Genomic DNA, 27,579 nt, shown 5'->3' with positions numbered 1-27,579 from the left:
CCACATCACTCACATCAAGGAGTTGTTATCATATTATGGTAGCAACGAGTGAGCTCGACCAAAGCACTCTTTCCCCACTAGGAGAGTTTCTTATTCAGTTCATTACTTTCATGGCTTCCTTATCATTATGCTCGCAATATAAGAAATACTACTTGTGATGCGTTTTTGAGATTCCCCTACATTTTTCTCTTCCTATTTAGTAGAATCTATTTATCTTCTTCCCGCCATCCTTCGTAGCATGGACAGGAACCCTCAACTCCAGCATAATTCCGCATTCACAATCAACATTCGGAAAGGTGATCTTAAAATCAACAAGCTTTCAAGATTAACACTCATCTGCAATGATTTTGTCCCAACAGATCTAGCGACAACTGCAGCACAAAACAAGAGCAACCAAACAAAGTTTACAAAGACAGAGACAGGCGGCTAATCAAGCTCTCTCGTCATCACATGGGTTTGCGGAGCCATCATTGGAAGGGACACATCATGGACCTCAAGCAATCCATTGACGGAAGCAAGATGGCTAAGGTCCAACATGTTTACAAAGCCACGCAAATGCAGCTTGTGGACGAAGAGCTTTTCTTTCTGCCATCAGCATTGATTTTCACCTTGTGCATACATGCGTACTATGTTCACGCGTGTGGACATGCACAAGTGGGCCAGCCTGCAGCAAAAAAAGATGTGCTAGGTCTGTTGAATTAAGAAATTGTGGAGTGTCCGTCTGCAGCATAGCTCGACCGACAAACAAGTGCACTGCAAGCAACTCACGCACGCCAAACAGCTAACAGTATTCTTTAACCCTGACCTTTGCAGCAGGTTAAGAGACCTAATCTTAGTATGAGTACATCTTTGTGAACCAAAATTTACATCACCGATACAGAGTTGAGATGGAGTATACCTTCCGTACTCTGGGCAGAAAGTTTGCTAGGGGTTAGTTAGCAATTCTGGTACAGCTTGCTGAACATGTCATATCTACAATTTGTCCTCGCACAGCCGCAAAGACTGTGATAGCTCCGAATAGAACCATGAGGCACCACAACCTTCTGGCCTAGCCAACCACAACCTTCACCACCATGGAAGCTCCCTGACACAACCTGGGCATCCTTGTCCGTTCTCAGCAGGAGAAAGGACATGTACTTACAACAGCCGCACAAGGTGAACAGCGGTTTAACTTCAGCAGGATTACTAAGCACATTGGCCAAATTTATCTCCATGTTCCTTTTGCAAAGAGGAGAAGAACAAATGTAACCAGTCCTGCTGAAGCCACTCAGGTTTGGAGAAAGTATCTCCTACGAAACCGTTCTTCCATAGCTTACAGAGGCTATGTAGAGGTTCTTCGACCATTTCTCCTGCAATAACGACATTTAAGAAATGCAAAATAAATAAATAAAAAAGAGCCGCATAAGGTAGCTGCCTGTCTTTGTGCCACCTTCTCACACAAGCCATGCTGAAAATCAGTTTTCTAATCATCTAAATGTACCTTAACGTGAGTGTTAGGGAAAGCAGAAGTTCGTAGCGTCTCCTGTGTCTCGTCAATCGGCTTCTTTTTGGGTACACTTAATATAAAAGCAGCCTGATCCCAAGTTGCCGCTGTTGCTGTGATTCGGTAGCCATTGTCCCACCTGCGATGAATACCTTCACTAGGATACAAGAAATCCAATTCGACCACCTGTAATATACCAGGAAAAATGAGTCATAACATAGAGCAAGTAACATGCAGGCGAAACCAGATAGCGCTGTCAGTAAAGACAGAAACCAAATATGCGCCTGGTCTGACTGCTTCTTAACAACTTACAAGCACTACAAGCCAACCCACCACAGACTTCATTCTAAACATATGACATGGGGAGGGGCACCAATCTTTGGGGCTAGTGCTTCTGGGCGCGGAACTCTGGCTTGCCGTGTCGTAGTTCAGTTTCTCTCACATGTTGCTCTAGATCTTCGGCTTGGGGTAACCAAGTCTATTACACTTCAAAAGCTACTCGAACCTATAGATGCCGATCATCAAACACGGACAACCATGGATTATTTGACGCAGCAAAGGTCCCTCACTCCTATATGTCCTCGTTATATCTCACAATTTCCTCGTTTGGAACTGAAAATCGAAAACCTCACCAATTTCGGAATCTTTATGAGATTCTAAGATGCACTTTACCTGTCGGCTCAACCCCCAACCTCCAATCATAGATTGAAAAACACAGGAAGCATACGCATACGCATACGCATACGGGTATGGAAGTATATTAAAAGTACATTTCATGGAGACAATCTATAACATCAATGGCCCTTAATTCTAGCCTAAAAGCGGCCCCTTTAGATGAAGCTCCTAAACTTCTTAAGCAAGTCCAAAGAGCAAGCTTGAAACGAACACACGGAGTGGATCTCCCGGTGTCACGTGACACATCTAACCCTATGTGTACGTGGACAAGCTACTTCATGACATGGGGTCAGTTCTGTTAGATTGGGAAGTGATCTGGCACCTTTGTGACTCTATTCGCAAACCGTGCATGTCCAGACACTTAGAGTAGATGCATATCCTCTGGTTGCACACAGCATGATCATCAGATTTCCATCGGAACCTATCAGGAGTATTTTTACAGTGCATAGACCTATTTTTCCTATTTTAGCCAATTTTCACTTATTATTTTTAAGTGACTTTTGTTGGAAACTAGGTAGGGCAAATTTGATAAGCTTGTATATATAGAAACCTAACGCTAGCACTTTCGGGCAAAAGAGGCAACACAAACAAAGGGTTCAGCAAGCACATTCTCAGCAAGACCCCCCCCCCCCCCCCCGGGGCAACAAAACCCAACGTTTTCAGCCATCAGAAGACCCAGCGTTTTTGCATCAAGATCAGCCTCATCGTTTTTGCATTGCAGATCAGCCCCGGCCACAGCATGACAGCAGATCAGCCCTAGCATTAGCAGATTCCACAGCATGACAACAGATCAGACCTAGCAATAGCAGATTTCCACTACAAGCACAGAATTCAGCCTAGTGTTTTTGGGTCAACGAGACCAACCAACGTTTTTGCAGATCTTCGCGATCGAACCAACAAGTAGACCAGCGTTTTCAGTTTTCAGCAGTCAAATACCGCCGTAGAACCCCCGAACCTCGCATATCTCACCTTCCCGCAGCAGATCCTCACCCCACGTCAGATCCCGCGAAGTTTGCAGATTCAACCCGGAAAATGCAGCTTTCAGCATCTGCGTTTTCAGCGCGTCGTCGTCGCATCGTCGTCATCGACATAGGGTCAGAATTCAGCAGATAAAGATTTGCAGATTTCAGCCATTAGCATTTCCAGATTTCAGCCCATCTCGTCGTCATTGACATCGTCGGCAAGTCCAAGCATTGCAGAGATTTGTGCAATCTTAGTAAACCGCTCTCGCCATAGAGAGTGGGTCCTTCGAAGGAGGGTTTGACAACATTCTCGTGTCATATTCTTCTCTCTCTATCTCTCAGTCTCAGCCCCTTCATTCACAGTGTTCACCACTTTGTTGTGTCCATTGCACTCTCGCACTAAAGGAACGGAAGGCTCTCCCTTCCGTAAGTAAAAGGAATCCTTGAGCACAGTTCGGAGCACTCATCTTGAGCAAAGTTCAACATTCACTTCCGCTGCACCTTACATTGGTATCAGAGCTTTGACAGTGTTCTGTATCACTCAAGGAAAGAACCACATAATTTTTTTTGTTTGTTGTGGTCGCAGGTAACCCAAGACCTCCTGGGCGTGTCAATTCCTAATCGTGTTTTTGAAGAGTGACAGGAAACCCAAGAAAGAAGGGCTTGTCCAGCCTCCCCTTGTTCTCTTTTCACTCATTGAGAGCGGACCGTGCACTTAGCGGCCGGCCAATCGACGTGAGGTGGAAAACAGTAACCTTGGTGTGAGCGCAAGGCCGCCAAGGGGTGCACCCGCAAGAAAGAGCAGAACTTGGGTGAAGAGAAGATCCTTCTCTAACACAGATAAAGAAGAAACTCAAGAACCTCTGCGTTTTCAGCACATCGTCATCGACATAGAGTCAGAATTCAACAGATAAAGATTTACAGATTTCAACCGTTAGCATTTCCAAATTTTAGCTTCCTCGTCCTCATCGTCATCAACATCGTCGGCAAGTCCAAGCATTGTAGAGATTTGTGCAATCATAAGTAGACCGCTCTCGCCATAGAGAGTGGGGCCTTCGGAGGAGGGTTTGCCAACATTCTGGTGTCGTATTCTTCTCTCTCTATCTTTCAGTCTCAGCACCTTCATTCACAGTGTTCACCACTTTGTTTGTGTCCATTGTACTCTCTTACTAAAGGAACGGAAGGCTCTCCCTTCCGTAAGTAAAAGGAATCCTTGAGCACAGTTCGGAGCACTCATCTTGAGCAAAGTTCAACATTCACTTCCTTACACCCGGCTACACGAACCGCCTACAAACACGCATCCAACGAACCACCCGACCATAGCCACCATCCGCCAGCTCCCCCTGTGCTAGGACAGGCGTGCACTTGTACGATCGAGCGTCACATACCACCCGGCCTTACCTCCTCTAGTTGACCTTGCGCACTGCTAGGCTAATGGGCTAACCACTCGCACTCTGCCAACGGGATAGATAACTACAAATGAGGCCTTGGCCTCCCTTTATAATAATGGCCGGCCACACTGGCCGCGTTCACACTACGTCCGCCCGGCATTGGACGCCCATCTCGATGGCGTCTAGGCTAGATCTCCCCCCTTGTAAGCGGGACATAACATACTTCCCCCGTTTAAGAACCATTGATATCCTCATCAATAAAGTGGGGATATTGAGCGTTCAAAGCTCTAATTAATTCCCAAGTAGCAAACCTTTCAAATTGACCCTTCCATTTAATTGAGTAGTTGCCATAAGCCTTTTGGCGCGAATGACGGGTACAATGATCTAAAACCGCCTCTGGTTCTATATATACTCAGTTTGTATATCTTGCCATACATTTTCCTTGATAGCCACAACAACGTCAGCTTCGTCTAATTTTTCTTTAACGCGACTAACATGAAACACTGGATGTACACTAACATCCGGAGGAAGAGCCACTTTATAAGCAACTTGACCAATTTTCTTTGTTATCAAGAACGGACCACAATATCTAGTTGACATCTTACAATGCTTTCCCGTTCGCACAGTCTTGGAATCCTTGGCTATCTTCAAATAGACCCATTGTCCATCCTCTGGAGTCCTGGGAGATCTCTTTTGATTAGCATAATTAGTGACTCGATCACAAGCACTCCTTATACTATACTTGGCCAATCCGAGTATTTCCTATATATCATACAAGAAATCTCGAATCTGGAGATCCTAGACTTTCTCTAACCCAATAGCAATCGGGGATTTAGGCTTGAATCCATATATCAACGTGAACAGGCTAAATCTGGTAGCAGAATGCTTGCTACTATCACAGGCAAACTCCAATTGTGGAAGATACCTTTCCCAATCAGACTACTTGTGAGAGACATAAGCTCTTAACATGTCCTCTAACATATGATTCATGCTATAACCGGCCTATACAACGTAGAGGGCGGTACTATTTCAATCACTTGTAAACTTTACACAGAGCACTGAGAAGGGAAGAGAACACAATTGCGTCCAGCGACTAGAATGTCACTGCACCCACGAGACCGACACCCTGTAGGCCCCAAAGACTGGCGCCCCTTTCGGTATTTCTTTATTCAAATTAAGATAGACGATCCGACCACTTAGCACAAGCTTTCACAAAGCTGTCCAAACCTGGCGAGGGCTGAAAACGCAGGTTTTCAACCTGATTTTGGCAACATAACGACGCAAAAACCCCTGTAGGTCAAAAGAACCTGTCTAGGACGGATTCCCTCGCTATCTGAAAGCTTTCTGGTGAGCTGTCACAGAAATTCAGCGGGCTGTAATTCCCTATTTTTCACTGCCGGGTGTCCAAAAGCCTGTACACGCATCCCAAGGCTCTCACGAGGCTCCCCCGGTGTTCCCTTGCAGTTTAGGTGCGAAACCCTAAACCTGCAGAAAAACACAGCAGGCTGTAATTCGCTGTTTCGGATCGTTTTTAGCGGAGCGAACACGCCTACGCATGTCCCAAGGGCTCCCGCACACAATGGGACAGTTCCCCTGTGAATTGGACGAGTTTTCACGCGAGAAAACTCTCCAAACTCGCAATCTCGCGATGGAACTATGCGTACCTGTGGGGGATTAGCAATTAGCTAATCCGGTTCCTGTTCAGAAGGCTCTTGCCTTGGCAAACGCGCATAAACCCCCAAAACTATACATGTTCAACTGAGTAGCCCAACTAGTGGGCCATTACCATATGTGCCCATGGGGAGAGAGAGATGCACGAGAGCAAGTCATCGCGCTACATGAGACAGAGGAGAAGGCAAGCTTTCCATTAAAGCTGTAGACCTGCACCCACTACTCACACACACACTGTAGGTCACTTGTGTTCAAAATCAGCCTCCTCTCTCAAATTGGGCACCCCCTCTTCATGTTGGAAGTGGAAAAACTACCTGGAGCCGCCATGTGTCCAGTTTGCCCCTTTTGAGTTAATTCTCTAGTTTCCACTGACTTATAAAGTTATAAGTGACTTTCCGAGTGGCCCAGACTTCATTTGGCGCACACAAGCTTCCATACTCATCAGAATTCAGTGCTAACTCGCCCGACCAGTCCCAGACTGACCGACCCAAACTCCCGCTGTGAGAAACCTATTCGGCCACAGTCGTTTCACACTGGCCATGCAATGTCCACTTGCACCTTTTCAAGGGTTCCGGGGAAAACAAGTAAAAATGAAAAATAAATAAAAATATCTAGTACTTATTTAGGCAACAAGAAAAATAAACCTCCCGGTGACACACCCCACCCGTGAAATACTGCAAGCGACCTCGCTTGCATGCCAATAATACATGCAGTATCTCCTGATATCACATATATTCTATGATGGGAATCCAAGATATACATGCTTCCGGAAATGTAGCGTTGGACGATTAAACAATCCCACCAACCTGGCTACGACACATATATCAAGCATAGAAGTCTTCTAGTGTACTCTCAAGCACAAACTTCTCTAGCTAAATTCTGTATGGAAAGAGTAGATACAATTGCTTAACTACTCTCTTGAGCATCATGAACCATGCTCTTGCCTTGCTCCAGAAAGGCTACATCAAGTCACTGTGGGTTCCATCTGAAAGGCTTCAAGATACAATTGCAATAGCTGAGGTGAATTAAGCAATTCAGACTCTTCCATCCATTTGGCATCCAACGATGGATAGTTCTTGAACTTCACCAAATAGCGTCTTGCAACCTTTCCTCTAACCTTTCTTTCTTTATGTGCCAATATTTGTTCAGGAACAAGGATTTCATCCAATTCTTCCACTTCGGGTTGTTCCTCATCAAGCATATTCTCTGGCACATTACCAACAAAGGGTCTTAGAAGGCTGACATGAAAAGCATTATGTATTTTCCAGCCTTCTGGTAGCTTTAATCTGTAAGCTACATCGCTGATCTTTTCTGAAATCTGAAAAGGACCATAATATCGCATACTGAGCTTAGGAAACAAGCGTTCCTTGTCTTTCCTTTTCCTTAACCTGGTCTTTTCAAAGCGCAAAAGCACCCAATCACCAAGTGAAAATACAAGTTCACAACGGTGACGATCAGCGGCTTTCTTTTGTTTAGCTTGAGTCTTCTCAAGAGCAATCTTTATCTTCTTGTATGTTTCATCCATATCTTGCACATACTTGTCTGCCTCAAAATCCTTGTCCTTAGTCTGCAAAATGGGCGGGACTTTCTTCCCTCCTTCCACTATCTCAAATGGTGCCTTACCTGTTGACCTATCCACAATGTTATTGTAAGCATATTCAACCAATGGAAGATGGTGTTCCCAAGTTGCCTTGTGCTCTGACACATAACATTTGAGCAGGTCCAGAACAGTAGAATTTGCCTCTTCTGACTGTCCATCAGTTTGCGGATGAAACGAAGAAGAGAACTTTAGCGTAGTGCCCATGTTCTCAAACAATAAAGACTCGTCATACGTGGATCCCTGTCACTGACAATTGACTGAGGCATCCCGTGATATTTAAAGATATTGCTCATGAATATCTTGACCATGTGTTCTGGCTTTATCTTCTTCCTCAAGGAATGAAATGGGCCTGCTTACTGAACCTACAAATGATAGTCCAAATCCCATCATTGCCTGTTTGCGTTCTTAAAAGATCAAAGATAAAGTCCATTGCTATGCTTTCCCATGGCCTATCAGGGATCGGCAATGGCTACAACAATCCCCGTTGCTTTTGTCTGTCAAATTTGACTTTTTGGCATACTAAGCATGATCTTACAAATGTGTCAACATCTTGACGTAAAGTTGACCAATAGAAGAATGCCTCAACCCCTTTCACTGTCGCATCAATTCCACGATGCCCAGCATAAGGTGGAGTGTGACTTTCCATCAAAATCTTTGGCCGTAACTGTTTAGTAACACATAACTTTCCATGCATCATGAGAAAGTCATTCTTAAGCATATAGTGCTCATGATGTTGCCCATCAACAAGCTGATCATAGATCCTTGCAAAATCTGAATCTTCAGCATATTGTGTCTTCATTTCGTCTAGTTCACAATGGTACGGAATTGACACTGCTGAAATTTGGGGCTTTCGTGACAACGCATCAACCACCACATTCTTTTTCCCTTGCACATGCACAATCTGAAAATGGAACATTGACAAGATGTTTGCCCATCGCATGTGCTTCTCAGACAACTTCGTCAGTGTGAGAAAATATCGCAAGGTTTGATGATCCGTTTGGACAACAAAATCAGCCCCTAGCAGATAGTGTTTCCAACTAGTGAGAGCATGAATTACTGCCAGCAATTCTTTCTCATAGACTTGCAAGTTTCTTTCAGTCTTCAAAAGAATTCTGCTCTCATATGCGACTACTCGGCCATTCTGCATTAGAACTGCACCAAGACTATGGCCACACGCATCACACTGAACCACAAAAGGTTTTGAAAGATCTGGCAAAATGATTACCGGATCTGAAGTCAGCTTCTCTTTCAAGTGTTTGAACGCTAAAATTTCCTTGACTGTCCACTTGAAAGTAACTTCTTTTCCTTGTAGTGCATGGAGTGGAGAAGCAATCTCAGCAAAATTTCGGATGAACCTCCTGTAGTAGGAACATAAGCCTAGAAAGCTTCGAATGTCATGTACGGACTTCAAGTCTGGCCATGACCTAATTGCTTTCACTTTAGCGAGATCCATGCGTACCCCATCCTTTGAAACAATGTGCCCAAGGAAGTGAATTTCTTGCAAAAAGAATTCACTCTTCTTCGCATTAATGAGTAGCCTGTTCTTACGTAACTCATTGAAAACTGCAGTCAAGTGATCCCTATGCTCCTCTTCGGACTTCGAATAGACAATCATGTCATCAAAGAAGGTACCCACGAAGTTTCTATGTGGTCTAAAAATTATGTCCATCATTCTATTAAACGTGGCAGGAGCATTTGTGAGACCAAATGGCATGACAAGAAACTCATAGAGACCAAATGTTGTCCTGAACGCAGTCTTATGGACATCTTCTGGCCTAATGCGTATCTGATGGTACCCACTCTTTAGGTCTATTTTTGTAAACAATGACGCTCCCTCAAGCCGATCAAGAATGTCATCTATCCTCGGTATGGGGAACCTGTTCTTGATGGTATTCTTATTCAAGGCGCGATAGTCAATGCACATACGCCATGAACCATCCTTCTTCTGCACTAAGAGTACAGGCGAACAAAAAGGGGATGAACTGGGCTGAATCAGCCCCTTCTCTAAAAGCTCGTTGACCTGACTCATAATCTCTTTCTGCTTGGCTGCACTAACCCTGTATGGTGGTCTCTTCGGTGGACTAGAACCTGGCACAAGATCTATAATATGATCCTCAGGTCTCTCAGGAGGTAACTCCCCTGGCAAAGAGTCCGAAAAACAATCACTGAAACCACTCAAAAAAGTTGACCTGTCTTTATCTAAGGTAGACAAATTAGATACAACTTGAAGTACTTCTTTTGCAAAGATCAAGTACGCAGAAAGATGATTCTTTATTACAGATGAAATAGCAGAAGCAGAAACAACTGGAACAAACTCGCCTTTAAGCTTTACATCAAGGACATGAGTCTTTCCTCTATGTACAAGGGTAATCTTTTTGTTGTAAGTATCCACCATAGCATGCAACCTGTAACACCATGGGATACCCAGTAACACATCACAGCCCTCAAGTGGCATAATATGAAATTCTTCCACATCCACATAGCTCTGAATGTGCAGACGAATCTTTCCCAAAATGGGAGTAACAGGCTCTGAATGACCTGGGCATGCCAAACCCTGTCATACCCATCTCCTCTACACGAATGCCCAACTTTGATGCCAATTCTGGTGATATGAAATTTGCACGGGCTCCTGGATCAAAGAAAACCTGCATTGTTTGGTCTCTAACTTTGCCCCAAGCTCTGCACAGCTCTGTGGCATCTGTGTTTGGCTGGTCTCCAACCAAATCTGGAACAAGTCCTGCACTTGGCTTTGGCTTCTTCCCTTTATGGTCTGACTTGTCATCCTTATCCTGTGACTTCTTCTGTGGGCATTCATTTGCAAAATGTCCTTCCTGTTCACAAATGTAGCATTTCTTGGCCTCCCTAAGAGCTTTCCTTTCTTCAAAAGTTTTGCCAGAAAAATGCCTTTTTTGTCCTTGTCCTCGTCCCGAAGAAGACTTAGACTGCTTCTTGGACGTATCACCTTCTTCAGTGGAGGGCTTCTTTGTGGAAGGCTCAGAAGGCTTTGCTGCAACATTGCCCTTGGCTGAAAACTGTTTGCCCTGGGACCCTTTCTTGTGGCTATTAAATCCATCGGAATCTCCCTTCGACAGATTACTGGCCACTCTTGCATTCTCTATCAACTGGAACATATTCATGGCAGTAGTCTTCGTGCAGTAGTCCTTGATTTTCTTGGGCAATCCGCAACAATACTTCTCAATTTGTTTTGACAATGGCACAAACCTGTAAGAGGTGACTGGCAACAATGCGGCCCAAAACTCTTTATTGTACTCTTCCATATTCGCACACTGTTTAGCATTCAACTCGTGCCATTCTGTCATCACATCCACTTCAAAAGTGTTTGTCAACCATGCAGGCGCAAAAAGTTGTTTGAATTGGACCCACGTTGTTGGGGCTTGACCTTGGTTCAACAATGCGGTCCACCATTGAAGCGCATTCCCTTTCAAGAAAGTGGTAGCCTTGCGTATCTTTGAAGATTCCGTGAAGTTTCCTCCAGCATAAGCTGCATCGAACTGTTGTATGAAGGTCAAAGCCTTCAATTGGTCCTCAGTTCCTCTAAAAGTTTCAAACTTCACTCCCTGCCCACCTTCCTTGTAATCCTTAAGCTGACCCAAAGGAGCCACATTATCATAAACAAGTGCCTGTAACAATGGTGCTCCATGAGTGTTCATTCTAGCACTCGCATCAATTGTTTTCCCTGTCATATCTGCATTTTGTACGTATGGCTGCGAAAAACCAGCCATACCAAATTGTGTTCCAGGCACTCGAAATTGGCCATAGGCACCCTCAAAACCTCGTTGGACACCCATGTTCGCGTACATAGGGTTACCCATGCCTGTTTGCATTGTCCCGAACACATTCCCTTGCATATAACCTGTGGAAGGTCCAGCCATAGCTTGAAACCATGATCCACCTCCAAAATAACCAGGATAGGTAATAGGAGGGTCTGACGCAGCAGAGTGTTCATTACTCCCTTGACCATTCACAAGCGGTTCCCGTCCAGCTAAAGCAAGTTGCTTTGGATCATTGGACACCGCTAGTTGCTCAACCACATGGGCTTTCCCTCGAGCATCATGAGTCCTCTGCGCATTGAAAATCTACTTTTCTTGCAACGGCTCAGTCATGCCCTATGTAGGAGGTTGAAAACCCTGTGTCGGAGCCTGTAAGAACTCCTGCATCCTTGGGTTGTTAGCCAACTGCTGAAACATGTCCATGCAGCAACGCAGTTGAGTTCTAAACAACCTGTCCTCTTCTTGAAGAGCTGAAGGAACTTTCTCCGTGCCATGTGACGAAGATCCCTCTTCAAGTACTTGGTCTCTCTTCTCTGCCATAACGACAAGCTCTGTGTTGCTTTCACCCACAACAATCCACGCTGCACTTTTTGAAGAAAAAGTGACTATCCCGTCGATGGAACCATATAACCGGCATGTACAACGTAGAGGGCGGTACTATTTCAATCACCTGTTAACTTTACACAGAGCACTGAGAAGGGAAGAGAACACAGTTGCGTCCAGCGACTAGAATGTCACTGCGCACACGAGACCGACACCCTGTAGGCCCCAAAGACTGGCAACCCTTTCGGTATTTCTTTATTCAAATTAAGGTAGACGATCCGACCACTTAGCACAAGCTTTCACAAAGCTGTCCAAACCTGGCGAGGGCTGAAAACGCAGGTTTTCGACCTGATTTTGGCAACATAACAACGCAAAAACCTCTATAGGTCAAAAGCACCTGTCTAGGACAGATTCCCTCGCTATCTGGAAGCTTTCTGGTGAGCTGTCACAGAAATTCGACGGGCTGTAATTCCCTGTTTTTCACTGCCGGGTGCCCAAAAGCCTGTACACGCATCCCAAGGCTCTCACGAGGTTCCCCCGGTGTTCCCTTGCAGTTTAGGTGCGAAACCCTAAACCTGCAGAAAAACACAGCAGGCTGTAATTCACTGTTTCGGATCGTTTTTAGCGGAGCGAACACGCCTACGCGTGTCCCAAGGGCTCCCGCACACAATGGGACAGTTCCCCTGTGAATTGGACGAGTTTTCACGCGAGAAAACTCTCCAAACTCGCAATCTTTCGTGATGGAACTGTGCGTACCTGTGGGGGATTAGCAATTAGCTAATCCGGTTCCTGTTCAGAAGGCTCTTGCCTTGGCAAACGCGCATAAACCCCCAAAACTATACATGTTCAACTGAGTAGCCCAACTAGTGGGCCATTACCATATGTGCCGAAGGGGAGAGAGAGATGCACGAGAGCAAGTCATCGCGCTACATGAGACAGAGGAGAAGGCAAGCTTTCCATTAAAGCTGTAGACCTGCACCCACTACTCACACACACACTGTAGGTCACTTGTGTTCAAAATCAGCCTCCTCTCTCAAATTGGGCACCCCCTCTTCATGTTGGAAGTGGAAAAACTACCTGGAGCCGCCATGTGTCCAGTTTGCCCCTTTTGAGTTAATTCTCTAGTTCCCACTGACTTATAAAGTTATAAGTGACTTTCCGAGTGGCCCAGACTTCATTTGGCGCACACAAGCTTCCATACTCATTAGAATTCAGTGCTAACTCGCCCGACCAGTCCCAGACTGACCGACCCAAACTCCCACTGTGAGAAACCTATTCGGCCACAGCCGTTTCACACTGGCCATGCAATGCCCACTTGCACCTTTTCAAGGGTTCGAGGGAAAACAAGTAAAAATGAAAAATAAATAAAAATATCTAGTACTTATTTAGGCAACAAGAAAAATAAACCTCCCGGTGACACATCCTCTCAGTTTGTCCGTCAGACTCGGAATGGTCAGAAGACGACATACTCAACTTCGTCTGAAGATGATCAAACACATCTCGCCAAAATCGCGCAATGAACTTAGTATCTCGATCACTGACGATATCCTTTGACAGACTATTCAGCTTGTAAAGCTGATCGACAAATAAAACCGCCAACTCATTGCTTTCTCTTGTCGACTTTGTTGGTATAAACTTCGCCATTTTTGCGAGTTTATCGACCACAACCCATGTCACGATTGTGACTATGTTGCAGTATTACATCTACTCCTAGTTGCAGATATGCAAAGTGCCATGCCAAGGAGAACCCTAAGCTTGGATGGTCATGACCCTTCGCTCAGGAGAAGTGTCTCTTCGCCCAAAGCCACACTCCTTCGACGATTGGTCACACCCTTTCGCTCTTCGGTTGCGACTCTTCGTCCAATGGTTGCAGTTCTTCGACGAAAGGATGTTTCTTTACGTCTAAAGTCATGTCTCTTCACCATGAGACATGTCTTTTCATTTGTGTCTCTTCGTCTCCTATATAAGGAGCCTATTGTACTAAGTTTTCAACCATTCGATCAATCAATCAAACACATAGTCTTCTGGGTCTTGTTTTTGAGTTCCGTTCAAGTTTCTTAAGTCTTAATCATGAGTTTAAGTAATTAGTTAAGGATTAGTACCTAGAATCCTTACAATGGTATCAGAGCAATTTTTTTCCGGGACCCAAAGGTTGTGAGCCTCTCACCCTCGCCGCTACACTCTACTCCCTTCTCGGAGTTGCATGGAAGCAAAAGAAAGGTGGTACACACACACACAAACGAGCATGAGGTAACTTGAATTGTTTTGTTCACTTCTATACTCTACACATATAAAGACGAGAGATGGGTGTGCGCGGCGTACCCGAAAAATTTTGTACACCGAATAGGCACCATTTCCCCTCAAGGGTTGCACATAGGGTGTGCCCCTTCGCAGCCAGCAACGTATCCATGTATGCGTTGTACCTCTTGCAAATGAAGGGTCGCACCCCCTTGAGATTTCTGGCCCTGGCGTATGCCCCTTCCCCTAGTGTTGCTAATTGAACTATTTTCTTATTTTTAATGATTAATCTCTTTTAGGATATTTTATTGTGTGCACTAAGAACTGTTAAAAGATTGTAGCTACAGGAACTGCCATCAAGAACGGACAACTCTGATGTGTCATTTGATGGGTGACGGTAAACATCGCAAAGGAGTTTTCGTAAGTTCGGTGGAAAGGGCCGGGTTACGAATGCCCCTGATGCGTCACATGATGGGTGACGGGTGCATCAATAAGGGGGCATTCCGTAGGCTAAGGAGGAAATCCGAACTGAGTAAGAAAATACGCGTAAGAACGCAAGCACAAGAATAAAGATGGGTTCAATGAAGCTTTTTACGAAAAGCAGTAACATTCGCGGGAGGGCAGATGCTTTCCCGCGAGGAGTCTATGTCTACATTGCATCTGTGCCGTGTTCTGCACCCAAGGACGCCTGGAATGTGTTCGTGTAGCATTGTTTTCACTAACTGAGTGAGTTTTTAAAGTTTGAACAGGTTCACACTTTATTTTATAGAGTGGCCGGTCACTTTTAAGTGACCAGCCCTTTTATTAATAAAATAAAGCAAGGCTCTCAAAAACCAGCGCTAATAGGCTACGCAGGCTGAAAATCAACGATCTCTCTCTCTCCTCTCTCTAGAGAGCGCCAGATTCAGCTATCTTTATCTCTCCTCTCTCTAGGGCGCCAGGGTTCTGCTTTTTCGGCCTCTATTCCCGCCCGGTGCCACGCCCTATAAAGTAGCAGCCAGCGTTCAGTTTCAAAAAAACATGCCGGAAGAAGCAGAAGAAGCTAGCGCTAGGATTCTGGAGCAAGGGTTTGCGACGGAAATTGCAAGTGTTCGTGTGACGACCGAGTACGGAGGTCGCTTTTCCGAGCAAGGAGCGACAGGTATAAGGTGTTGATACGCATTGAGAATTGTTGCTTTGTGTGGTTTGTTTTGCAGGAATCTCCCGTCTTACGAGAAAGCCCCTCACGGGAAGTACGGCTTCACGCCTAAGTCCCTTACGAGAAAGTACGGCCTCGCGCCTAAGTCCCTTAAGGGAAGGAACGGCCTTGTGCCCAAGCCCTTTACGGGAAAGCACAACCTTCGGATCTAAGATTATAGAACGGAGGGGTTTCCTCGGGTTCTCGTGCTTGTATAAGAATTCTCCCTGAATAAAGAATACTCTTAACAAGGGGGGGGACCAGCCCATCTTCTGGTCCCCAATACTGTGTCGATTTTCTCCCTTCTCTCATGTTTGCAAAGTATTATATTTTTGAGATTTCTAAGTGCTCATGTACGCTCCCGTTTTGTGACAGTGGTATCAGAGCTCGGACTCCTCTCTTTCTCTGCAAAGAAGGACGATTCCGGGAAGAACGGGCAGAACCATGTCGGGCCAAGGGAGAAGCGTTGAAGAGGAGCTTCAACAAGTGCAAGCTCAGCTTGCGGATTTGCAACAAATCTTAGTATTGCCAGATGTCCAAAAGCTCTTGGGCGGAATGAAGAAAACGAATGGAACCGATGCAGCCATGCATCCAGACAACACTGTTGGCGTGAGACCAAAGGAGGAAAGAGAAGAAGAACGTGCAGAGGTGCACAAAGGATCTTCGGATCGGAATGAACGGCCTACTCCAAGGAAAGGCCAGGAAAAAGCGCTCTCTTTGCTAGACAAGAGCAAGGACATCTCTATCTCATCTCCATCTTACTCTTTTGATTATACTTCTACTTCTCGATCATCTCGTCAGAAGAAGGAAGACGCTACTACTACTACCCTACATCCACCTATAGATAAGCCTCGATTCAAGAAGCATGGTCGCAAGTCTCAACATTGCATGAGAGTCTTCAAATCGGGCGACAAGGACATCAAGTTCGAAACCTGCAACGGACAGAGAGACATCTCCAAGGCACTCTCTTTCTTCAGACAGTTTGAAGTCGCCTTTACCAATGGGCACTTCACAGAAAGATCCAAATTACGCCATGTGGGGATGCACCTCAAGGAAACGGCAAGTAATTGGTGGTTAGCCAAGATTCTGGAAGGTTCTCAGGCCAGAACTTGGGAGAGCTTCAAATCTGAATTTTATGAACAATTTCTTCCACCCGACTTCGAGTAGGACATACGGAAGGAATGGGACTGGCTTGCCTAGAAGGAACATGAAAGAGTAACGACTTATGTGGACAAGTATTGGTCGGTTCTTCTGAAGGTCACTAGGTCACTCCCTTCATGAAAATTGCCGACGAGGAAAAGAAACGGAAGTTCAAAGCGGGTCTTCAACCGCAGCTTCGAAAGAGTATGAAAGTGTATCCGCATGATACTCTTTAGAGGATGATGGAGTCAGCAATCATTGATGAGGATTTGCACTCAACTGGGACGCCCAGAAAAATGGAGCATAGCACTTACCGTGCAAGACAAAGAGGGGTCTACGATGACCATGGGGGCCAAGGAAGAAAACGTCCTCCATCTAGGGACGATGATCACTCTAAGAAGCCAGAGGGCAATGGCAAGCGAACTAAGTATCTTTCTCCTACTCAACTTCAAACTTTCAGAGAGGCAAGAAGATGCTTCTACTGTGGCGAGAAAGGACATATGAAACCGGATTGCTTGCTAAAGCAGCAACGGCAAGAACAAGCCTCTACGAGGCAAGAGAAAGCAAGGAAGGAACCCGCACCACCAAGTTCGAACTCAATTCCAGATGTTCAAGGAAACACAGAAACGGAGAAAGGGAAGCGTCAACTTCTGAAGGGCTGAGGGTCTTTGAACAACCAGCGAGTACTGATTCTTTATGATCCAGGATCCACGGATAACTTCATCTCCCTGGATACTGCGGAACGTTTGTGCCTCACACGGGCTCAGCTTGGCACACCAGTTACATCCGGATTGGCATTCGAGGGGTTGACAACCAATGCAACTCCCGTGCAAGGACAGCTCAATCTTCGGATTGACAAGTACAAGGACCGCGAATCATTTTTGATGGCACCCATCGAGGGATGTGATATCATCTTGGGTATGCCATGGCACTTCCACATGACACCTATTCCCGATTATGTGGAAAAGACCCTCACTTTTGATCATGGGGGTAAGAAAATAAAGATTCATGCTGATGTAGGAGATTGGCAGTCCCCAATTGTAAGCCATATCTCCATTAAGAAAGAAATGAAGAAGTGTGTTTCTGCTTACTTGATTTTTGCACGTGAGAAGGATAAAACTAGTAGGGACTCTCTCTCTAGTCTGGAAATTAAGCGTCTTCAATTTATTGAAAAGTACAAAGATTGTTTTACGGAAACACTTCCTGATGAACTCCCTCCGGTACGCCCGGAAGATCACCGCATAGATCTCATACCGGGTAGCTCGCCTCCCAATCAACCCCCTTATCAGGTGAGTCTTGCTCAGCAAGAGGAAATTTTGAAGCAAGTTAATGAGCTTCTAGAGAAAGGGTTAGTACGGCCCAGTGCTTCACCCTATTGCTCTCCAGTTTTACTGGTGCAGAAGAAAGATGGCACGTTTCGAATGTGCATAGACTATAGGTCTTTAAACAAGATCACGATCAAGAATCGCTTTCCGATCCATCGAATTGATGATATACTTGATAAGTTGCCGGGTGCAAGTGTCTTTAGTCGCATAGACTTAAAGAGTGGGTATCATTAGATACGGATCACCCCTGAGGATGTCCATAAAACTGCTTTCCGCACAACCTTTGGACTATATGAATTTTTGGTAATGCCTTTCGGCTTGACCAACGCTCCTACGACGTTCAATCGCATGATTGACCGCATTTTCAGCCCGTATCGAGCTTTTACGGGAGTATTCTTTGACGACATACTCATCTTCTCTAAGTCAGAAGAGGAACATCGGAAGCACTTGGACTTAGTGTTTCAAGAATTGCGAAAGCATGAGTTACATGTGAATGCAAAGAAGAGCGAGTTCTTTCTCTCAAAGATACACTATCTCAGCCATATAGTCTCTCACAATCAAGTGAGTATGGATCCTGCCAAGATCCGAGTGGTAGAAGATTGGCCTATTCCCACTACGGTACATGATGTACGTAGTTTCCTGGGATTATGTTTGTATTATCGAAGGTATGTCCGAGGATTTGCTCATGTAGCAGGACCACTTCATGACTTGACAAAGAAGAAGATTCCTTTCAGATGGGGATCGAGACAACAAGGAGCTTTTGATCGGCCCAAGTACTTGCTAAGCCATGGACCTATTTTGATAGTGCCTGACTTAAGGAAACCATTTGAGGTTCACTGCGATGCTTCAGGCGATTGCATCGAAGCAGTGTTAAATCAAGAAGGCCATGCAGTGACCTACAAAAGCAGACGGCTTAAGGATGCAGAGTTGCATGCATCAATCTACGAAAAGGAACTCACGACTATGATTCACGCCTTATCCAACTGGAAGCACTATCTTCTAGGAGCGGATTTTGTGATCAAGACTGATCACCAGAGTTTGCGGTATTTTCTTACGCAAAGAAAAACTATCTGAGAAGCAGATGAGATGGGCAAACTTTTTGTCTATGTTTCACTTCCAGATCCTTCACACGGCTAGGAGTAAGAATGTGGTCGCGGACCCATTGTCTAGGCGGCCAAGGGTGAACGCTATTACTTCGGTGTATCACCAAGAATTAGAAGCACTACCGGATTTGTATCCGAATGACCCAGACTTTTCCACCATCTGGGGAAAGCTACATCGTGGAGAGAAAGAGTTTCCCTATTCCATTCGGGACGGTTATCTCTACCACCATCAGGCCATATGTGTGGCGGAACCATTAAGAAAGAAGATCATGGATGAAGCACACGCTTCGCCTTATGCGGGTCATTGGGGTATTCTCCCTACGACCTTAGAAATGGAAAGATATTTCTTTTGGCCTAGCCTTAAAGCAGACATTGATAAATATGTCAGGGAATGCTTGGTTTGCCAAACAGTGAAGTATGATCGGCATAAGACGCCTGGGTTGCTACAACCATTGCCTGTGCCTAATGAACCTTGGGAAAGTATTGCCATGGACTTTATCATGGACCTCCCTAGAACTCAGACTGGAAATGACGCGATCTAGACCATTGTGGACAGGTTTAGCAAGCAAGCACACTTTATACCAGTCAAGAAAACGATCAAAGCAGATCATATGGCTAAGGTCTTTCTGGCACAGATCTTTAAGCATCATGGAATGCCTAAGTCTATTGTGAGTGATCGAGATCCTCGCATGACAAGAAATTTTTGGCGTGCCTTGATGGATAATCTTGGTACGAAGCTGAATTTTTCATCTGCCTACCATCCTCAAACGGACGGGCAAAGTGAGATAGCCAATTCCACAGTATTGGATATGTTAAAAGCTTATGTGTCAGACCGGCAATCTGACTGGGAGAAATATTTGCCTCTTGTCGAGTATGCGTATAACAATACCATACACTCATCGACGGGGAAAGCACCTTTTGAGATTCTCTATGGTAAGCCTTTGCTTCCACCGATCCTTTTAACTAAGGATAAGATCTTCGCAGCAGATGAATTTGTCCGAGATTTGGACACAGCCTACGGGCAAGTTAGGAGAGCTATTCTACGCTCTCAGGAAAAGCATAAGAAAGCTGCAGACAAGCACAGGAGGAATCTAGACTTAACAGTCGGACAGTTAGTCTTACTCAAGTTTGAGAAGGTAAGACTTAAGAAACAAGCGTCTCATAAGGGGAAGGTGGTAAAACTTTCTACCCGTTATTATGGGCCGTTTAAGATCATTGAGCGAGTGAATGATGTCACCTTCCAATTAGAGCTACCGCCTAATTGGAAGATCCATAATGCTTTCCATGTCAGTTTACTCCGGCCGTATGTGGGACCGCCTCCAAGCCAGCCTAGTGCTGAGGAACCTCTTGAGGTTGAGGAAACAGAAGAAATACTCCAACCGGAGCAGATAGTAAGTCATCAGGAGCGGCCTCTCAAGTCTAGAAAAATAACACGGAAGTATTTGGTTAGGTTTAAGAACTATTCGAATCTTGATGCTAAGTCGATGACGCAGGAGGAATTAGCAGCTTATCCCGAGATACTGGAGGTATATGTCCAAGCACTACAGTTGAGGTCAACTGTTTAGAAGCCAGAGGGATGTTGCTAATTGAACTATTTTCTTATTTTTAATGATTAATCTCTTTTTAGGATATTTTATTGTGTGCACTAAGAATTGTTACAAGATTGTAGCTACAGAAACTGCCATCAAGAACGGACAACTCTGATGTGTCATTTGATGGGTGACGGTAAACATCGCGAAGGAGTTTCCGTAAGTTCGGTGGAAAGGGCCGGGTTACGAGTGCCCCTGATGCGTCACATGATGGGTGACGGGTGCATCAATAAGGGGGCATTCCGTAGGCTAAGGAGGAAATCCGAACTGAGTAAGAAAATACGCGTAAGAACGCAAGCACAAGAATAAAGATGGGTTCAATGAAGCTTTTTACGAAAAGCAGTAACATTCGCGGGAGGGCAGATGCTTTCCCGCGAGGAGTCTATGTCTACATTGCATCTGTGCCGTGTTCTGCACCCAAGGACGCCTGGAATGTGTTCGTGTAGCATTGTTTTCACTAACTGAGTGAGTTTTTAAAGTTTGAACAGGTTCACACTTTATTTTATAAAGTGGCCGGTCACTTTTAAGTGACCAGCCCTTTTATTAATAAAATAAAGCAAGGCTCTCAAAAACCAGCGCTAATAGGCTACGCAGGCTGAAAATCAACGATCTCTCTCTCTCCTCTCTCTAGAGAGCGCCAGATTCAGCTATCTTTATCTCTCCTCTCTCTAGGGCGCCAGGGTTCTGCTTTTTCGGCCTCTATTCCCGCCCGGTGCCACGCCCTATAAAGTAGCAGCCAGCGTTCAGTTTCAAAAAAACATGCCGGAAGAAGCAGAAGAAGCTAGCGCTAGGATTCTGGAGCAAGGGTTTGCGACGGAAATTGCAAGTGTTCGTGTGACGACCGAGTACGGAGGTCGCTTTTCCGAGCAAGGAGCGACAGGTATAAGGTGTTGATACGCATTGAGAATTGTTGCTTTGTGTGGTTTGTTTTGCAGGAATCTCCCGTCTTACGAGAAAGCCCCTCACGGGAAGTACGGCTTCACGCCTAAGTCCCTTACGAGAAAGTACGGCCTCGCGCCTAAGTCCCTTACGGGAAGGAATGGCCTTGTGTCCAAGCCCTTTACGCGAAAGTACGACCTTCGGGTCTAAGATTACAGAACGGAGAGGTTTCCTCGGGTTCTCGTGCTTGTATAAGAATTCTCCCTGAATAAAGAATACTCTTAACGAGGGGGGGGGGGGGGGGGGGGGGGACCAGCCCATCTTCCGGTCCCCAATACTGTGTCGATTTTCTCCCTTCTCTCATGTTTGCAAAGTATTATATTTTTCAGATTTCTAAGTGCTCGTGTACGCTCCCGTTTTGTGACACCTAGCGTGCCCTCCAACCTTGCGCAGTGCAAGTTATTTATTGAACTCATTGAGGGCGCCCCGGCCAATCCCCAAAATTTACATAATTTTTTAAAACCCCATGTAAACTGACTATACATGAAAGAGTCTCAATGATCATGACGATAATGATAATTTAGTCACAATCCTCAGATTATGCGTGATGAGAAAGTCGCCACTGTGGAGGCATAACCCTCAGGCAAAGAACTTTGCGTGAACAGTAAGGCCTATCAACAAGGTGCAAATTTTGGCGGAGTGCTCTTCACACAAGCAATAAAGAGACTTAAAGATCATGACAACAATGATAATTTAGTCAAAATACTCACACGTCCAATTTAAGCTTTATACAATAACTCACCCATGCATGCAGAAAGAAAAACTATCAAAAATGCAACTTGAAAGTTGATACGCTGCACCGAAACTTAGGTTTTCATCCTTCAGCGTCTTGAAAAGCAAGGCGAGATCATTGTCTAAGACATCTACTAGGTAGCTAAATAAAGAGCTACAGATACATCCCTACACAAAATTATGAAAGTTTCAGCACAATCTTGCCCATTTCTCAAAGATTCACTCAAAATTGGAGGGACTCAAAAACAAACAGAAGGACTTCAAGCATTCTCCTTACATATGGTATAACTAGAAACTTGAGAGATGACTGTAGATGAAAATGAGCTTGAATAGAAACCTAAGATAAATGCTAAGGCCTCATGTAAGCCGTTCAGAAGGCCTTGGTGTTTGAATAAATTAATAAGCGCCCTAAAACCCTAATAATGATCTTAAAATAATAGAGCCAATTTCAGAAATTATTCAAATGGGTTTGAGAAACTGTTGAGCTGGAAGATTGCTACATAGCCCTTCTTGAAAAGACAAAATTCAAAGATAAACAATTGAGCATCCTTACCTGTTCAGAAAATCCAGCATTGCGAGACATGACAACCCCCCATCGGCTTCCAGCAGTTGCCATAGAGGTCACAAAAAAACCTTCCCTCCATTTCTTATTAATCCACTTGAATGGGAAAGAGTCACTCACTTTGTATGACTGCTGAGTATATTGTGTACCTACATTCCATAAGTTCCAAAATGATTAATTACATGGCAACATTGCGTTTTTATAAGTGTCCCAAACCACCAAGAATCAGCACCAAAGATACAGTAATGAACAATTCTATTAAACGCTTCAATGTGGTCAACAATTACGATAAATAAAAGGATTTCATAGATCACATGCAGGCACGCACCATAATGTCCACTCAGAATAAATCATAGAATAAGACTATCTTTCCACATGACATAAATCAAGAGCAACAGCAAAGAGAGCAAGCCAGGTTCAGGAAGAGGTAAAAATAAAGACTAGAACTCTGCCACACAAACATGCATAGCCTGCTTCAACATTTTTGGGCTCAACAACCATGAACACCTACCCTTTGACATTACCACCAAAGAGCTTCCATTGTTGGCTCCTGCAATGGCACTTATGTAGTAGTTTTTTTCCCACTGCTCCACAATCCACTCCTAAAAAAAAGCCAACCCACATTGTTACCAGATTAAGTCACCCTTGTGGATATCAATAACCAAGTCCTGATGTGTCTAACCTTATGAAGAAAAAACTGTGAGAGTTCATAGACTTGGGAAGTGAAACCAGTTCCAGCATCCATAATGAGCGCCCATAAGTTTGTAGAAGAAGCCACACTGCTAATGTGCAGTCCGTCCTCATTCCCTTTGTCAATATGCTGTGCAAGTCTGTTGTCCGCCACATTATAGTGGTACCTAATCCATGATAACATACAAAGCCAGTTAGACATGCCTCGCACCATCTCTGAAATTTGGACCAAATTACACTGTTCCAGCTCATCATTACGTATAACACGCTCGCACACAGCCCAAACTACATCCTGCAGCACTTTCCCTCATTTCATCATTTCATCATTTGCCATATGAATAAGACCACCATCAAGATGGAAACTGTATAAAATCTCAATCAATCCATGTTGTGAGGGATGTCAGTGTACTGGGAGAGCTTTTGCTCATGGCACAACTGCAACTCCAAAGTTCTCAATTCAGTGTAGGACCACTTTGTCCAATGTTCCCCTTCTCTAACCTCATGAAGAGTGGGCATTTTCAACCGCACAACTACCAGAGAGCCCAGAATATGAAGTCATAAACACTAGCTTGATCGGCGAACAGAAGCACATGTCACCGAATAACACAGATATGCACAATAAATACCTTTGTTTCATGGGCCGCCGTGCATTGTACACAGATATCCATTGGGTAGCAGGCATTCCAAGTCGGACTTTTTTCTTTGGCTGCTCATCTCCTTCAGTATCTTCCATGGTCAACCTACCTCGTTTTTGACCCACCTGAAACAGCCCAAATAGGCATCACACAGGCAAAAGACATAACTGCATATGAAATTAAACATGCCCACCTCCTCCCGCAGTAGCCTACCTTCTGAGCACCATCGGTGTTAATTGGCCTGATGTCAGGATTTGGTCCAATAATTCCATCAAACAAAGAAACAAGATTTGCATAATTTGGTTCCTCGTCAAACTTCATATTCACTACAGTTTCCAGAAAATTCTTGAAGGGAGGAGGGCAAAAACAGCAAAGCATATCTGGTGAAGTGGCCATTTTCTTCTTGCACACAAGAAAACCTTTGTTGTCACCCTGCTATCAACGAAGAAATAAACGATAAAAGCTCAACCCCTGAAAATCTGAATACAATATAAATTAATATGTATAACATGGTGATGTCACAAAAAAGAAATTTAAAACAAGCAACAAAAGGCATATGTCACAGAACAATCAGCACAAGCACGAACTGAAGCAGCTCATCCTATTCATCTACCCGAAACCTACAGACGGTGTTTGTGCAGAGGTATGACTTCCAAACAATGGCCTACACCGGCATTGAGCAGACTTGAACTGATTGTGTTGATTAAAATAACACCATATACGGAGAGTAAAGCCATGGTCTTGTATATACTGCCACTGGATGAAAAACAGCAGTGTGTGTAGGCACTTTCACTTCGCTGTGCTTCTCTATAGTATGTACTTTCTGCTAATAATTTCCAAGGCAATGCACATGCGCACAAAAAACTAAATTAAATACTCTTCGGTTTAGGAGTTAAGCCAAATTTTCTAAGGTCAGTACGAAAAGAAAAAGACAGCAACCGAAAAGTTAAAGAAATACCTGAAAGCCTTGCCAGGGTAAACGACCTCGAAGAAGGAAAATTAGTGTGTAAGCAAGAGACTCAAAATCATCTCTGCGACTACCGGTTCTACCCAAATGCGCATGTACGCTGGCATAACGTACAGTTCCTCTGCAATGAACCAGACAATATCAGCATGATACCAAACTTTCCCATGAAATACTTATCAAATGCTTCTCATTTTTACTTGCCTGAAAACGTCAGGCCTTTGATCATACTCCACGTGCTGTCCAGAATTAGAGTCTCGCCACTTTGTAGCTGAAGGTAAGCAATAAAGAAATCAGACACATACAGCTTCTTACACTAAAGACCCAAACCATTATCTTCAGCCCACCAAGAACTGGCAAGAAGGATGGTCCTTCAATAATACGTTTACCTAAACCAAGGTCAATCAGATATAACTTTTTCTCATCGACTGTTCCAGCTTGACCAAGTAAAAAATTTTCAGGTTTGACATCTCCATGGACATAGCTGCAATAAACATACATGACTCAAGATACTAACATCAGATCTCAAATGCAATCACGAGTTACAAAATAATAGAAAGACTCACCCCCTTGCATGCAATTTTTCAAGTATGGAAATGGCTTCCACAGCAATGCATGCAACCATCTCTGTGCACATCCTGGAGACACAAAAACAGAGCATATTAGCATTAATTCATAAATCCATACATCACCTGTGATACATGAACGCTTGGGTGGGAAAGTACGCTTGGCCAGAAGTGTTCCAAATGTCCCAAAGGCTAGGTCCCAGCATATCCATGACCTGAGGGACAACGAGGAGACAAAGGCATTTGAAATTGGCTGATAAGAAACATTCTGATAAGTAGACAAGGCAGCCCTAAATCTACCATGACATAATAATCCCCTTGACGACCCTTGAAATGTACACGTGGTACTCCATGACTGCCTCCGAGAGTACTGCAACAATTTGGACGATGTACAAAAGACTTATGAACATGCCCACAAATCTGCTAACTGAAAACTAGAAGCTTGATAATAGCTACACAAAACATGAGGAATAACTCTAGCAGGCTACCGTACTTGTAGACTTGCCACTCATATGGAGGACCATGATTACAGCCTTTGCTATTCCTATGTTCAAACTTGAGTGCAACCTGCCAGCAGACAGTTACAAAATCCTCGTCAATAAGGGAAATAGCATGATTTGAATAATAAGCATACACACCTCCAGAGCTTGTGGGCCTGTCCTTTCTGTTCCACCACTAATCCTTCTACCTACGTATACTTGACCAAATCCACCTTTTCCCAACTTCTTTTCAATTTTATAGACTGGCGATCCCCCGACTTGAACCTGCAAAGCCAAACACTCCCAATGTGAGGACCTGCCTTGGTGAGGAAAGAATGTCTTGATTGCCAAAAAAAACATGAGCAATTCCTGGAAGATCCATGTCATCAACATTAAGATCCTCCTACACCTTCGTAATCAGAATAGAACCTAGCTTCTTTCCCAGCTATTTTCCAGCATCCCACATGTAAGCATAGATCATCGATGCAGACAGAACTATAGGAATGGCATACAGAAATGTACCCTCTCCGGAAGAGGTGCTGCGTTTGCATCATCATCGCCACCAGCAACCCTGTCTGCACTCTTTCCAGCACTTTCCTCATCCATTTTCTTGTTGCAGTGTTTGTCTTTCTCTTCAGGAGCGGCCTCTACAACGGGTCGACAAAGCTCACTGGGAGATTCACGCTGACGTACCTGCTTGTTACGCCCCAAGGCTCTGGTCTTAGGACTGGGGGCAGGGGTAAGGGTGAGATTAGCTTCACAAAGAGGGCTACAGTTAGGATTAGGAGAAGGGCTAAGGTTTCTGGGTTCTTGCTTCCCTGTTGTGTCTTCTGGTTGAAACGCTAACGCAGCTGCCTTCGCAGTTGCAGCACGGGTTCGAACAAAACCTTTGGGAAGTGGCGTAAGAGACTTGCCAGCGGGAGGACCTGCAAGCTTCCTGGTGCTGGGGTTTCGAGTTTGTGTGCGTCTAGGGTTTCTAGTCTGTGCAGGATCTAAACTAGCAGAAACCTGCAAAAACTTGTTATCTGGAGAAGAGCGCTCCTTGTTGCGTGCTCCCCTGCTGCGCAATTCTGGCATCCTTCACCCATGCGCTTCAACGAGAGGTCTTGCAGGCGAAGGAACATATCTTTGAAATGGAGAACACTTTCCGCAGCAGAATGCAGAAAACTCAGCAGATCATATGCTAACGCACGTCATGGCTGTTAATTTGTCGATGTAAAGGAGGGGACAAACCTGAAAACGCCATAGCCAAGCAGGGGACTCGAGCTTAAGACGAGGTTCACACAGGAATAATATATCACTTCTATATCAGATTTTCAAGGTC

At 44.6% G+C, this 27,579-nt stretch overlaps 1 protein-coding gene across 2 annotated transcripts; it reads right to left on the bottom strand.

Moving 5' to 3' along the window:
* Positions 1–489: 489 nt before the first annotated feature.
* Positions 490–27,579, bottom strand: LOC147419561 (casein kinase 1-like protein HD16). Of its 2 annotated transcripts, none has more exons than XM_086506166.1 (16): positions 26,778–27,579; positions 26,415–26,540; positions 26,270–26,343; positions 26,077–26,146; positions 25,936–25,991; positions 25,777–25,848; positions 25,600–25,694; positions 25,415–25,481; positions 25,205–25,334; positions 24,460–24,681; positions 24,238–24,371; positions 23,604–23,778; positions 23,433–23,523; positions 22,913–23,070; positions 1,481–1,669; positions 490–1,349 (listed from the first exon to the last, which is right to left on the bottom strand). In XM_086506166.1, the coding sequence occupies exons 1-16, from the start codon at positions 27,330–27,332 to the stop codon at positions 1,290–1,292; spliced, it is 2,274 nt and encodes a 757-aa protein (XP_086362292.1). In that variant the 5' UTR covers positions 27,333–27,579; the 3' UTR covers positions 490–1,289. The 2 variants fall into 2 exon arrangements, with proteins under 2 accessions (XP_086362292.1, XP_086362293.1); XM_086506167.1 differs by having other exon boundaries at positions 24,460–24,678; positions 26,778–27,577.

This window comes from Adiantum capillus-veneris, chromosome 29 (genome assembly GCF_014529385.1).
Source record: "Adiantum capillus-veneris isolate H3 chromosome 29, ASM1452938v2, whole genome shotgun sequence".
In the NCBI taxonomy this organism is placed as follows: Eukaryota; Viridiplantae; Streptophyta; class Polypodiopsida; order Polypodiales; family Pteridaceae; genus Adiantum; species Adiantum capillus-veneris.
This window is presented reverse-complemented; position numbering and strand designations above follow the sequence as displayed.

Bases quoted from the DNA above. Each gene is read 5' to 3' on its own strand.
- LOC147419561 (XM_086506166.1), bottom strand. From the start codon at position 27,332: ATGCCAGAATTGCGCAGCAGGGGAGCACGCAACAAGGAGCGCTCTTCT. The intron at 23,071-23,432 runs GTAGGTGTTCAT...TATGGAATGTAG, and splicing joins TTTGGTGGTAATGTCAAAGG to GTACACAATATACTCAGCAG. The intron at 1,670-22,912 runs GTAAGGATGCTC...GGTATATTACAG, and splicing joins ATGCTGGATTTTCTGAACAG to GTGGTCGAATTGGATTTCTT.